General features: G+C 41.1%; 1 protein-coding gene across 1 annotated transcript; it reads left to right on the forward strand.

Moving 5' to 3' along the window:
* The first annotated feature begins 8,824 nt into the window (after positions 1-8,824).
* Positions 8,825-11,666, forward strand: LOC132099253 (CD209 antigen-like protein C). Its single transcript, XM_059505691.1, has 5 exons — positions 8,825-9,122; positions 9,640-9,867; positions 11,041-11,168; positions 11,323-11,438; positions 11,537-11,666. The coding sequence occupies exons 1-5, from the start codon at positions 8,825-8,827 to the stop codon at positions 11,664-11,666; spliced, it is 900 nt and encodes a 299-aa protein (XP_059361674.1).
* The last annotated feature ends 1,748 nt before the right edge of the window (positions 11,667-13,414 follow it).

Below are 13,414 nucleotides of genomic sequence, written 5' to 3' on the forward strand. Positions count from 1 at the left end.
ATGCCCACTGCTCAGTGCCCATCTCCACATATAAGCACAGCCCTTCACACAGGGCTTGCGCCCATAAAAGCGACTCAAGTCGATCGCGCGCACTGCATAGTAAACGTGCCCACTCCTCAGTGCCCACAAACACTATGTCACACGCGTCATGTGGTGTCTGCCCAGGCAGACAGCGAGTCTAAAGCAGTAAATGTGCACGCTTACAGCCCACAATTACTCACAGACAGCACGAGTCCCACGGGACCCGCTCAGCCCTCCCTCACTTGGTTAAGCACCGTGGGGGGGTCGAGGACGAGCGATCTGCCCGCTGTGATCAGCGCGCTCCCCGCCTCAAATGTCACATGCTTAACGCCCATGTTAGAGCACATCGAAGCGCTGCCGTTGCCCAGCCAACAGAGCGCGCTTCGCATCCAACCCCTAGCCATTCATGCAGACGCATGGTCAGCGCTTCCAGGGGTTTCGGATTGGGTGCTAGGCATTATAAAGGGAGGCTACTCGCTACAGTTTTTCCACGCCCTCCGCGCTTTTTAGCGCGCGTCGAAACTACGGTCAAAACAGAAGTAGCACACCTACTTCGAGCCGAAATATCAAAACTGTTGAGCAGAGGGGCTGTGGAGCCTGTATCTCAAGCTCAAAGCGAGGGGGGGCTGTACAGCAGATACTTTCTAGTGCCCAAGAAAGACGGGGGTCTCAGACCCAAACTGGATCTAAGACAGCTGAGCAAAGCATTGGCGAAACGCAGTTTCAAAATGCTTACAACCAGGAAACTCCTCGCGCATATTCGCAGAGGAGACTGGTTCATGTCAATAGATCTGAAGGACACGTATTTTCAAATACAGATAGCGCCACGTCACAGGCGATACTTGAGATTCGCCTTCGAGGGCCAGGCATGCCAGTTTACGGTCCTGCCGTTCGGCTTGTCCGTGGCTCCTCGTACGTTTACGAGATGCGTGGACGCAGCGCTCGCTCCTCTCAGACTCAGAGGCATGCGAGTGCTGAACTATTTGGACGACTGGCTGATTCTGGCTCAATCACGAGCGGAGCTCGTGGAACACGGGGCCATTTTACTCGATCACCTCGAGAAACTCGGTCTCAGTGTTAACCGGACGAAGAGTTCGCTGAACCCCAGTCAGACGACACTGTTTTTGGGTATAGCTCTGGACTCACGTTCCATGACGGCGTGGCTGTCACCACAGCACGCGTTGGGCATTCAGCGCGCAGCGAATTCTCTTCGCTGCGGCTCGACCGTTTTGCTCAGAGAATTTCAGAAGATGCTGGGTCTCATGGCCTCAGCATCTCCAGTTCTTCGGTTGGGCCTGCTCCGCATGCGCCCCCTGCAGTTCTGGCTGAGAGCGCGGGTATCTGGTCGGCTGCGTCTCAGGGTCAATCAGAGCTGCGTTACAGCCCTGAAACCCTGGACAGCGAACGACTGGTACCAATCAGGTGTAAGCCTGGGGACTTCCTCGAAAGTGAAGATGGTGTCGACGGACGCCTCCACTTCGGGATGGGGAGCGCTGCTCGAGGGCAGACCGTCCTTTGGCCTGTGGTCAGAACGGGAAAAGCTCCAACATATCAACTGTCTGGAAATGTTGGCAGTGGAGAACGCGCTTTTGTCCCCGAATCAAGGGACACCACGTCTTAGTCCATTTGGACGACATGTCTGTGGTGTCCTACATAAAGAGTATTGTTGGCTCTCGCTTCAGTGAAGCATGTGGGTGACCTGCACGCGCTCTCGGTGAGCCAGTCGTGCTTGGAGTTTGGGCCTGATGACTCAAGGGTCATACTCAAACCTAGGCACGGTTATGTGCTGAAATCCCTCAACGCACCGTTTCGGGCTCAGGTTATTGCCCTGTCTGCCCTGTCGGTGTCAGGAGAGGATGGAGACTCGAGTCTTCTTTGCCCTGTTAGGGCTTTAAGAGCTTATGTGTCTTGCTCCGCTGTCTTTAGACAGATTGAGCAGCTGTTTGTCTCGTTCAGTGGACGTTCCAAGGGAATGTCTGTTTCGAGACAGACTCTATCCAGATGGATAGTTGACGCCATAGCGTTAGCTTACACTTCCAGGGGCCTTCAGTGCCCACTGGGCGTCAGAGCACACTCCACAAGGGGCGTCGCCTCGTCGTGGGCATGGTCTACGGGGATCTCCTTGCAGGATATATGTATGGCGGCAGGTTGGGCCTCGCCGTCTACATTTATCAGGTTCTATAACCTGGAGGTTCCCGCCTTGCAAGCAAGGCTGCTGTCGGTATAGTCGAATCAGGGCCCTGATTGGAACTCTGAGATCGCGAGCGTTATGCGCTGCCGACTGTTATATGGGCAGTATTGCGTAAGACCCGCATTGCCACATTGGTCAGGCCTTGCCTCGCCTGTGTGATGTCATATTGCCGCATCTACGGGTGCTGCTAGATATGGGACGGAGGGTCCCCCCCCCCCTCCTGTCCTGGACTCTCTGTGAGTCCCTCGGGTGACTGTGCACTGTAAATCCTGGGCGTTGCTTCCAGGTTTATTGGTGTGTGATCCCTCCGCGCATGGCGCTTTACATGGGGTTCCCGTAGCGTCTTAGTTAAAAGACGCAGTATGAGAGAACTCTCGTAAGAGAACGTACTCGGTTACTAACGTAACCTCGGTTCTCTCTAGAAGAGGGAACAAGTACTGCGTTCTCTGCCGTGTGTACGATTCACTCTGGTTCGCTTCGGCGATGAAATAAATCAGGTGAGTCAGCCTTTTTGAGCTCCTTTTATAGGGTTGGGCCACACCCGTTTCGGCGGGAAGTGGCATGAAGGGCGCGAAGCCCTTATTGGTCTGATGTTGCATCAACCTGCGCTCGATAGGCTGTGCAGTTGCCGCAGAGCAGCCAATGAGCGAGCGAGCCGTCTCCCCTATGGCTGTGTGCTGCTGCAAATGCGCTTTACAATAATTCAAAATTAAGGATAATTTTTTGCTTCAGTATTTCGTGAAAATACTTTTCCTGTAGCATCTTAGTTAAAAGAAGCAGTACTCGTTCCCTCTTCTAGAGAGAACCGTGGTTTCGTTAGTAACCGAGTACGTTATATGTCCTTTAATACTGCAGAGAGAGGCATTACCAGATAAAAACTGCTGAAAAAATAGCCTGTGTACTGAGCACATACTAAAGGGAAATAATTGGATAAACAGCTTGGACAAAAATAAATAAAACACTAATGCAAAAATAGGAAAAACTAGTATTTATTGTGATGTGGAAATCATTGTACAGAAAATACTCAGGAATGAAGCCTGGTAGATGGGAACTTCATTTTATCTTCCTTTAAAATGGCATACTTGATCAATACATCTCTTTGTCGTCTCTTCTCTTTTGCCTCCACTTGTTGTCTCCTCTGTTTACATGGCATAGCATCCATATGAGACAGAAGAATGGCATCTTGTTTGACGTCGTCCTTGGTGATGTAGAGCTGTTATTTGATGTATAATCAGATTCCTTCAAAATCAAGTCAAGTCAAGTCTGCTTTATTGTCAATTCTTCCACATGTACAGTACATACGTGGCCAGGCGGCTCACCTCACTCCTGTAGTTGGTCTCATCTTTGTTGCTAATGAGACCCACCACAGTCGTGTCATCTGCAAACATAATAAAGAGGTTGGAGTTGTGTGATGGTATGCAGTCATGGGTCAGCAGAGTGAAGAGGAGAGGGCTCAGCACACATCCTTGGGGGGCCCCAGTGTTCAGTGTGATGGTGCTGGATGTGTTGCTGCCGACCCGTACTGCCTGAGGTCTTCCAGTCAGAAAGTCCAACAGCCAGTGGCACAGCGAAGTGTTGAGACCCAGCTGGATCAGTTTGTAAATGAGCTGTTGAGGGATGATTGTGTTGAATGCTGAACTGAAGTCTATGAACAGCATTCTGACATATGAGACCTTTTTGTCCAGATGTGTGAGTGCTGAGTGGACGGCAGTGGTGATGGCATCATCGGTCGACCTGTTGGACCGATATGCAAACTAGAAGGGGTCCAGGGAGGGGGGAGGGCAGACTTGATGTGGTGCATGACTAGCCTTTCAAAGCACTTCATGAGGATGGGTGTAAGTGCAACAGGACAGTAGTCATTGAAGCAGGGTGGAGATGGCTTCTTCGGAACTGGAATGATGGTGGTGGTTTTAAAACATGTGAGAACAACAGCCTGACTAAGTGAGATGTTGAAAATGTCTGTGAAGACATCAGTGAGTTCTGCTGCACAGTCTCTCAGTACATGCCCAGGGATGTTGTCAGGACCCGGAGCTTTGCATGCATTGGTCCTGCTGAAGGATCTCCTCATGCTGTCTGGGGTCAGCATCATCACCTGGTCGCCGGGAGGAGGTGGAGTGTTCTGTGCAGTGGTGCTGTTTTGTTGCTCAAAGCGAGCGAATAAGGTGTTCAGCTCATTCAGTAAAGAGATGTGTTTTGTCACAGGTCCGTGGTGGGGGCTTGTAGTCCGTAATGGTCTGTATTCCCTGCCACAGGCTCCTAGTGTATCTGCTGTCGCTGAATTGATGGGCTATCCTCCTGGAGTGATGTCTCTTAGCCTCTCTGATGCCACGGTACAGGTTGGCCCGGGCTGTTCTCAGGCCCTCCTCATCTCCAGCTCTGAAGCCAGCGTTCCGTGTAAATAACAGCACTACATGAAGAACTGTTATTAAGGCATTCTGCACTTGCCTTGCACACATGTGCATGCACACATTTCCATTTCACATTTCCATTTCCACTGTATATATTTTCTTTTGCCTTGTAACAGGCAGAGTTTTGGGGTAAATTATTTTTTCTTTTGCCATTTACTGTCAGTAGGACAGGCTCATCCATTTCAACGTACTCTATCTTAAAATCTTAAAAATATAAATCTGAATCGAAAAAAAAAAATATCTTCACAAAATAAGCCAGCTTCTCAGCACGCAGCTATATTGAAAAATCATATGATTCAATTTGAGCCTTCTGATTGGTTCACGGAACATATCAGCTTTTACTGCCAGGGGAAAGTGGTGTCTTAGAGGCTTTTGCCAACAGATATTTCTGAATGGGCTGAGGCTGGGATTTAGAGGATTTGAAGCAAAAATATTTGTTGAATGTGTACTATGTGTGCATAAAGCTTTAGCTCAATGTTATTACCTCATTTTTGATGGAGGTGGAGGTGTTTTGATGGTTCTGATCTAAATTATCTACACTGCCTAGTGGAGGGGCTGGAGTCTCATTTTGACCATTCATTCTCTAATTTCTGCCCCAGCTGAATGGTGTTTGAGATTTAAATAAATTTGAGTTGAACCTGCAAATTAAATCCGTGTGTTTCCCTGACAAAGAGTAATTCATCATTCATAACTGTAAAGGGTCTACTTTTATCAAAATGTGTTTTTATAAAATAAAAAAAACTAACATGATGCGCTTTTTGCCGTCTGGTCTTGAACAGGAGAATTTCACAAAAATGAAAAAAATAACTCAGTGAAAACATGCCTAACAGACATGGTAAATATATCTATAGAAAGCTTTAAATTAGTTCCTAGTAATCAAATAAAAACTCTTTCAAAATGCAGCTTTTCCCGAAGCATTGCAAACTTTTAATAACTACCCATGCTCCAACTTCTCCCTGATGCTCTGCATAATAAACTGTCACCTTTATGCTAATGTGTGTGTATATGCGTTGTGTATTGCGTTGGTGATGTATAATATTTATAATAGCTTATAATAATTATAACAGTATTTTATACAGCAGCTCGAGCCTGATCTGTAAAAAAAAAAAAAAAAAAACCTAGATGGATATCTATTGTATGTATTGTGTGTGTACCAGGTGATGTTGGAGCATTGGAGTCTGCTCCAAATTTCCCTACTAGGGACAATAAAGTATATTTCATTTCATTCATACTTCATGACCCTGCTCTTTTCCTCTTATTCTTCTGCTTCAGCTTCAGCTTCTGGTTGCTGCTTGCGTGGGGCTCACTAAGGCCTCGTTTACACTGCCAGTTAAATGTGACCCAATTTCGATTTTTTTCTCATATGTGACACAGATCGGATCTGTTCTATGACAGTGTAAACAGGAAAAAAAACACATGCATTTGGATATTTCGAGATCGGTTTTAGGCCTCATTCATATGTGGAAATCAGATATGTGCCAATGTGACTGTCATGTAAACAGGCAGATAACATTTTCTGAGGCATTTGCATTCTATTTGTCATTAAAACAGCGACATTACATTTGGTACTTCTCCACGGTTTAACGACATCATATGACATATCATATGACACCCTTTCTGGCAAAATGAGTGTAAATTTACACAGGCTATTTTGGACAACAAAAAAACAAACGTCTTTATTTGTACATTTTCTCTGCTCTCTTCTCGCGCTGACTGTCATCCGAGGTGCGTGCATATAACAGCGCAATCTAACTTTTTTTTTATTGCTCATTTTGACTTGTTTTGACAGCACAAGTCACATTATTATCATGAGGAAGCACATGTGGAGGCAGTTAATGACATGAACGCATGCAAGATGTTTCAGGCGATATGGCAAGTGTAAACACATGAATCCGATATGGGTCACAATTGAAAGAATGTGTAAACGGACATCCCAAAAAATCAGATATTGGCAACAAATCAGATTTGGGCATCCAGACCAGCAGTGTAAACAAGGCATAAGGCTATGTTTATACTAGTGTGTTTTAATTTTAAAACACACAGCTTTTGCTATGGTTGTTACACTACTCTGGAGTTCCTGAGACCCTTGAAAATGTAGTTCTCTGGAAACAATGCAGTACCCCATTTTTAATTAGTAAATTCCAGGGTGTTTCAGTGTAGATAGACCAAAATGGGGACTTTTGAAAACGAAGGCATGGCTGTCTACATTCGCTTCATGATTGGGTCTTCTGGTTCAACAGCATCCATCAGGGCTTTTAGTGCAAATGTGCCCACATTTGGAGAAATACTGATATCTTTACATGTTTACTTTATATTACTTTAGACAGAATTATAATTTATATTCATTTTCCACTGATATACATGATCTGATGAGCATTAGCTGTTCGCAGCACTATCTGATTGTGATTTCTCTACCGAGATCACTATTTTGACTCATAAAGCTCATTCATTGTTCATGGAGAAGAAACTGAATATAATAATTTTCATATATGATAAATTACTTGTGCATCAGAGAAAGCAGACAGAAATACTTTGACAACAGGCTTTGGCAGGTCATTTAAGAATGACAATAACATTTTAGATGCTGTGCAATAAGATCTGTCCGCTGGTTAATCAGGCTATGCAGTCCCATTGCCCATAGTCACTTTTTTGATGTGGATAGAAGAATTTATTCACAAAATGCATTTCCATCTCCCATTATTCGCTTTTTCGCACAAGTCAAAAACCACCTCAAGCTCAAAATGTGGCATTTCCATCCCTTTTCTGATGCAATGCTTTAAAATGTGCAAAAAAATGGGGTGATGGAAACAGCTATTCGTCTTATGGGAAGATAAACGGTTGCTTCTCTGAAAACAATAAGGTGAAGACTGAATTAGGGCTTTGAGAAAGTTAATAATAATAATTGTTCAGTATACCACACTAGCAGGGGCACACTACCCTGGCAAAATAAGTTTTTTAATTCCATTAAATAAGCACCTGTAAGTCTCCAAAATGGATTTACATAAACATTACATATACATCTTAAAATATAAACAGAAGTTATAATCAATTCCTGCTACACACGTCCAAATCCTGTGAGAATTAGTACACCACCAAGGCATACTCTTTTATGAATGCTTAGGATTCTGACATGAAATTTGTTTGCCTACTGTTTTGTGCATACTATATCACAGGGAAGTATGCGGTTTTGGACGTAGCCTCTGTGTGCGTGTGTTTGTATAGAATATCATTTGCATATGAAGATGCATTTCCAAAGCTATTAAAATTTTTCATCTAGAAAAGAGACTTTTTTTAGTTAATGTACATTTTTTACAAGTTTTCTTAACTTACCATTACATTACAACGAGTTTAGCTGCTGCATGTAATAGAAAGGCTGAGGGAGTAACAGTAAATCTGACACTTTTCACTCTTAAATATCGTATAATATTAGATAATCTCTTGTTATAAATCTTTTTTTTTTTTTTTTTTGGAAAGTCATTAAAAACTACCACTATAATATTATTTTCTTTCTTTTGCTACTGTGGTAAATGAGAACACAAAAAATATATTTGTTGTAGTTTCCATTCACCACTATATAATTTCACCCAACTATGACGACTTCTACTTCTGAGAACGCTGGAAATGTGAAGAGGATCTACACACAAACAAAAAACAATCATGTCACTGGGTCATTCAGTGACTAAATTTGTAGATTATTTTCATTGATAAAATGCCTCTCCTTTTCAGTTTTTTAATTGGCAAAATAAATGACAACTTCCAAAACCATCAACCATAAACTGAACTCCTGACTGGACTTTTGATGAAACAGCAACAATCTAAACATTTCCAGAAAGTTGCCAACACCACCTGTTCAAATGAATGTGTGCATTTAAACCTAATTTAAATAAACACAATACACATTGCAGCTAGTTGAAGTTCCTTTTTACATAAATACCTGAAGTATTTCCACAAAAACAGTTCTTTTCTGCATATATACCACAAACACAGATGCGGAACATAACACAGTCCACTACATGAGAGAAACCAGGGTAAGAGGTACACTCTGAAAAAGAGATCAGATACAAATCATCTGAATTTATTTGCAGGTAACGGAGATTAATCATGAATATATTTCAGTATATAATTCAATGTATTTTTTTTTTTTTACCACATTAAAATTGTGTTTCATAGATAAATGAGTGTAACCATTTCAACTGCACTAAAAATGTCTGGAATTGTGAATGATGGTATGGATAAAGGTTCAATAATGGACTCAGAAGACCGAACAGAAAGTATTGTTGATATCTACGCCAGTGCAGAGGCTGTAAGAGACATGAAACATAAGAAAGAGACAGAAGACTTCAACACAGAAGAACCCCGAACACCTCGACACAGAGAAGACTTCAACACAGAAGAATGCCAAACACCTCGACACAGAGAAGACTTCAACACAGAGGAACCCCGAACACCTCGACACACAGAAGACTTCAACACAGAAGAATGCCAAACACCTCAACACACAGGTAGTAACTGAGATTAGAGGAACAGTTCAGCCAAAAAATTACATTTTCTGATAATTTACTCACTTCCAGGTCATCCAGTAAGATGTAGTTTGCACATGTTCCACTTGTAAATATAATGAAAATTACTTTTTCTCTAGAGAAGACCATTATGTTTGTATTGTCATGTGGATTAAATCCTGGAATGTTTTCCTTCCAGAAATTAATTTCTCTTCGGCTGAGGAAAGAAAGTCATAAACGGTGAATCTCAGATGAGTAAATAATCAGGAAAAAAATTTTTTTGGCTGAACTGTTCCTCTGCATGTACTCACAAGACATAAGAACAAAAAGTACTCTAGTAAACATCTCCAAAGGGTTAATGTCAGTCCACAGTTGGCAGGTTTTCGGAAGATGTGAGTCGTATGAAATGAGGAAGTGAAGTGACTAACATTATATCTATCATCAGGAAGTGATGGTGTGACGATCTCCAGAGCAGCTGGTGTGTGTTTGGGGCTGATGTGTGTTCTTCTGATGACTGCAGTCATAGTGTTGTGTGTCCTCATCTATACAAAGAGCACAAACTACGCTCAAGAGAGACAACAGCTGCAGACTAAGATCAACAACCTTACAGAGGAAAGAAAACAGCTACTAACCAACAATATGAACCTCACTCAAGAGAGACAACAGCTGCAGACTAAGATCACCAACCTCACAGAAGAGAGAGACCAGTTGAAATCAGAAAGAAAAGATCTTCTGAAGAAGTTTGCAGGTTAGTTTCTTCAGTCTTAACTTGATCTAAAGCAGACTTTAAAGTGGACTGTCCTGGATCTGTTGTGTAGCTAATGCTTGTAATTGACCTTTCTTTAGCTCTTTATGTTTATAATGATTATTGATAATTTAGGGATGTCAGCTGAGTATAAATAATCATTTAAGACATATCATTGTAGCAGATGAGTAAATAGTTAAATAGGAAAAATTGCCTTTATAAGTTTGTATTCATTTAATTGTGCATAAGCATTTCATTACAGTTTTTCTTGATTGCTAACACAATTCATTAAACAAAATTCACCATTTTCTCACAACTATAAACACAATCTCAAAACTACACACCAACTTGAACAAACTTGAGACTTCCAAGTTAAAATAAAATATTTAAGTCAAAGATGTTCTCTTCTGTCAGAATCAATCTTTGGCCTCAGATGAGACACAGACCTGTGAAATACCAGACCGTTCTCATCCCCAGGCGTCATATAATGACCCTCTTGACATTTCGTCAACATCCTACGCACATGGAACCCTCGAGCATCAATATTAGACGCAGATAAATATGGGCCAGAAGGCGCCAACTAGCGGTCTAACTCTAACCCTAACCCTAACCCATAATCTGTGTCTCATATTGACGCTAGAGGGTGCCATATGCGTAGGATGTTGACGAAATGTCACAAGGGTCAGTATATGACGCCTTGGGATGAGAATGCGTTAGAAATACATAGAGTACTTCAGTGTCTAGAAAACACTAATGAGATCAGTTTAAAACACTGTTACAGAAAAGCCTAAAGTGTGTTTAAATGTCACTGTTGATGAAGATTGTATGATCTTTAGATAATATTTAATGTCTTTAATGCAAGATATTTCAAGTGTACCTGAAGTATAATTGCTATAGTCCCACTTTAACACAATCAAATAAACTTCAGTGTATCTTTAGTTGCACTTCAGCACTACTTCTGCACAATTCAAATGAATAAAGTACAGAGTTAGTAGTTCCAGTTTGGCAGACTTTGAGTTTACCAGTTTAATATACCAAAAGTTCAATTGCAGTGTATTTTATTAAGTACATAAATATGTAAATGTATTTGTAGTATACTTATCATGACATAAATGTATTTCAAATGAATTTTAGTGTATTTATATTTCACTAGGGATGTCTTATCTGTGTTTATAGATGGATGGAAGTGCCATCAATCCAGTCTTTACTTCATTTCCTCTGAGACGAAAAACTGGAATGAGAGCAGAAGATACTGTAGAGAGAGAGAAACAGATCTGATCATCATCAACAACACAGAGGAACAAGTGAGAGAGAGTGTGTGTGTGTGTGTGTGTGTCTGTGTGTGTGCGCGCTTGATTGTGTGTGTGTGTGTGTGGTGTTTCATTTTTAAATTAAGAAGAATGTGCTGAAATATGTCTTTGCTCGTGTTATAAATCATGTTATTGTTTGACTTCTCAGGATTTTGTGGGGAACATTTCTGGGGGTTCTGGTCATTTCTGGATTGGTTTGACTGATATTGAAGAGGAGGGCAGATGGAAATGGGTTGATGGCAGCAACAGCAGCATCACCTCTGGGTGAGAAACTGATTATTATATAATAAATTATTGTCTCAGTCAGTATCAAATCACACAGAAAGCAGCTCTGAAGATCTAATGCTGGTCTGTTGAAGCAGGTTCTGGGCATCTGGAGAGCCAAACAGCAAAGGAAATGAGGACTGTGCTCTGAATTATTCACCAGGATGGGCTGATTTTCCATGTGATTATATGTTTAAATGGATCTGTGAGAAGAACATTTTTAAATGACTCATTATAATAAAAATGTACATACCGTAGTTTTCGGACTATAAGTCGCACCTGACTATAAGTCGCATCAGTCCAAAAATATGTCATGATGAGGAAAAAAACATATAAGTCGCACTGGACTATAAGTCTCATTTATTTAGAACCAAGAACCAAGAGAAAACATTACCGTCTCCAGCCGCGAGAGGGCGCTCTATGCTGCTCAGTGCTCCTGTAGTCTACACTGAAGACATAGAGCGCCCTCTCGCCAAAGTTCATTTCTCTTGGTTCATTTCAAATTAATTTTGATAAATAAGTCGCACCTGACTATAGGTCGCAGGACCAGCCAAACTATGAAAAAAAGTGCGACTTTTAGTCCGGAAAATACGGTATATGCATTATGAACATCTAAATATGTCTGTAAAAACAGCTTGTGCTCAGTAATTTTACCTGTTTTTATTTTAATGCTACTTTAATTAGTTTATAATGTATAAAAAAAAGAGAAAAAAAACATTACCATTTTCATACGAAACATTTTTTTAATTCCATTTGTTTTGAATGTTCAAAGTTTGTCACATCTGAAGATCTAAACTAAAATCTGAATGTAAAAAAAAAAAAACAACAGCAATGTTTCTACTGACTGAAATAATATCAGTAAAACACTGATATGATAGAAATATTCATACAAGCACTGTTCCAATACTCCAAAATGATCATGGTTTTTGTTTTATTATTCGGGACATCAGTAAAGTTTATTTGAAATGTGATTCTCTAGCAGCTTTTTTGTAGTCAACTACAGCAGTAAAACTACTTGACAATGATTTACTTGTTTTCAATAACTAACCGGCATATTTCCTGAACCATGTGAACATGAATATAAATGGAAAGTTGCAGTAGCAAATCACATAAACAGCTACTAGCCTAATGTTTTACTCAGAATATGAACAATAGTCTGACTGTGGAGATCAGGATATGGTCTAATAAGTATGTTTTCTTTATAAACATATGCTGCTGAAGCACTTTCTATAATCAGTATGATTGGTACATCAACAAAATAAAAGGAGAGTCATTCATTAACACTATATGAAACAATTACATGTTATTTAATTAATTTTTTTAATGAATGTTTGTTTTATGCTAGTGAAACCAACAATTGCTTACACAGCAAGCCCAGATTTTACCCCAAATGACTGACAGTTCCTTTAAAGTCCAGCCTCTTACAGTCAGTGAATAATGGACTGAAGGAAGAGCATCAGATGCAGTCGCTGCTAAAAACTGTTCAGCCGTCTGAACTTCTGATGTAATGACCTGAAGCTGATCAAACATCGAAGGGTTTCAACACCAGATGAACAAGTCCCTGACGTCTTTACACATAAACAGACAAACTGTGCTAAACTGTGTTTTTTTCAAGTTTATTAATGGTTATTGTGTTTTTTTGAGGGAATGTTTTAGTACACTCAAAAAAGTAAACTAGCCACTTGTTTGATTTGCAAAATACAAATATGTCTGATTAATAAGAATATATCGAGTTTACATCGGTTAAATGATTCATTCTTGTTATTTGTAACTAAATTAAGAAACAATCAAATGAATTAGATCAGATCTTGTTGATTCAATGAGACGGAGGCGCTTCATTTCAACAACTCTCTCTGGTGAGTCACTGCGCATGCTCAGCACTGCGGCGGTAAGTTCGTGAACACGTCATCACGCAGTGGTTTGAACTGCTGCAGCTAATCATTGATATATTAACTACATAACCTACATTAAAACTA

This window comes from Carassius carassius, chromosome 22 (assembly GCF_963082965.1).
Source record: "Carassius carassius chromosome 22, fCarCar2.1, whole genome shotgun sequence".
Lineage (NCBI taxonomy): Eukaryota > Metazoa > Chordata > Actinopteri > Cypriniformes > Cyprinidae > Carassius > Carassius carassius.

Bases quoted from the DNA above. Each gene is read 5' to 3' on its own strand.
- LOC132099253 (XM_059505691.1), top strand. From the start codon at position 8,825: ATGTCTGGAATTGTGAATGATGGTATGGATAAAGGTTCAATAATGGAC. The intron at 9,123-9,639 runs GTAGTAACTGAG...TGATGACTGCAG, and splicing joins CCAAACACCTCAACACACAG to TCATAGTGTTGTGTGTCCTC. The intron at 9,868-11,040 runs GTTAGTTTCTTC...CTGTGTTTATAG, and splicing joins TCTTCTGAAGAAGTTTGCAG to ATGGATGGAAGTGCCATCAA.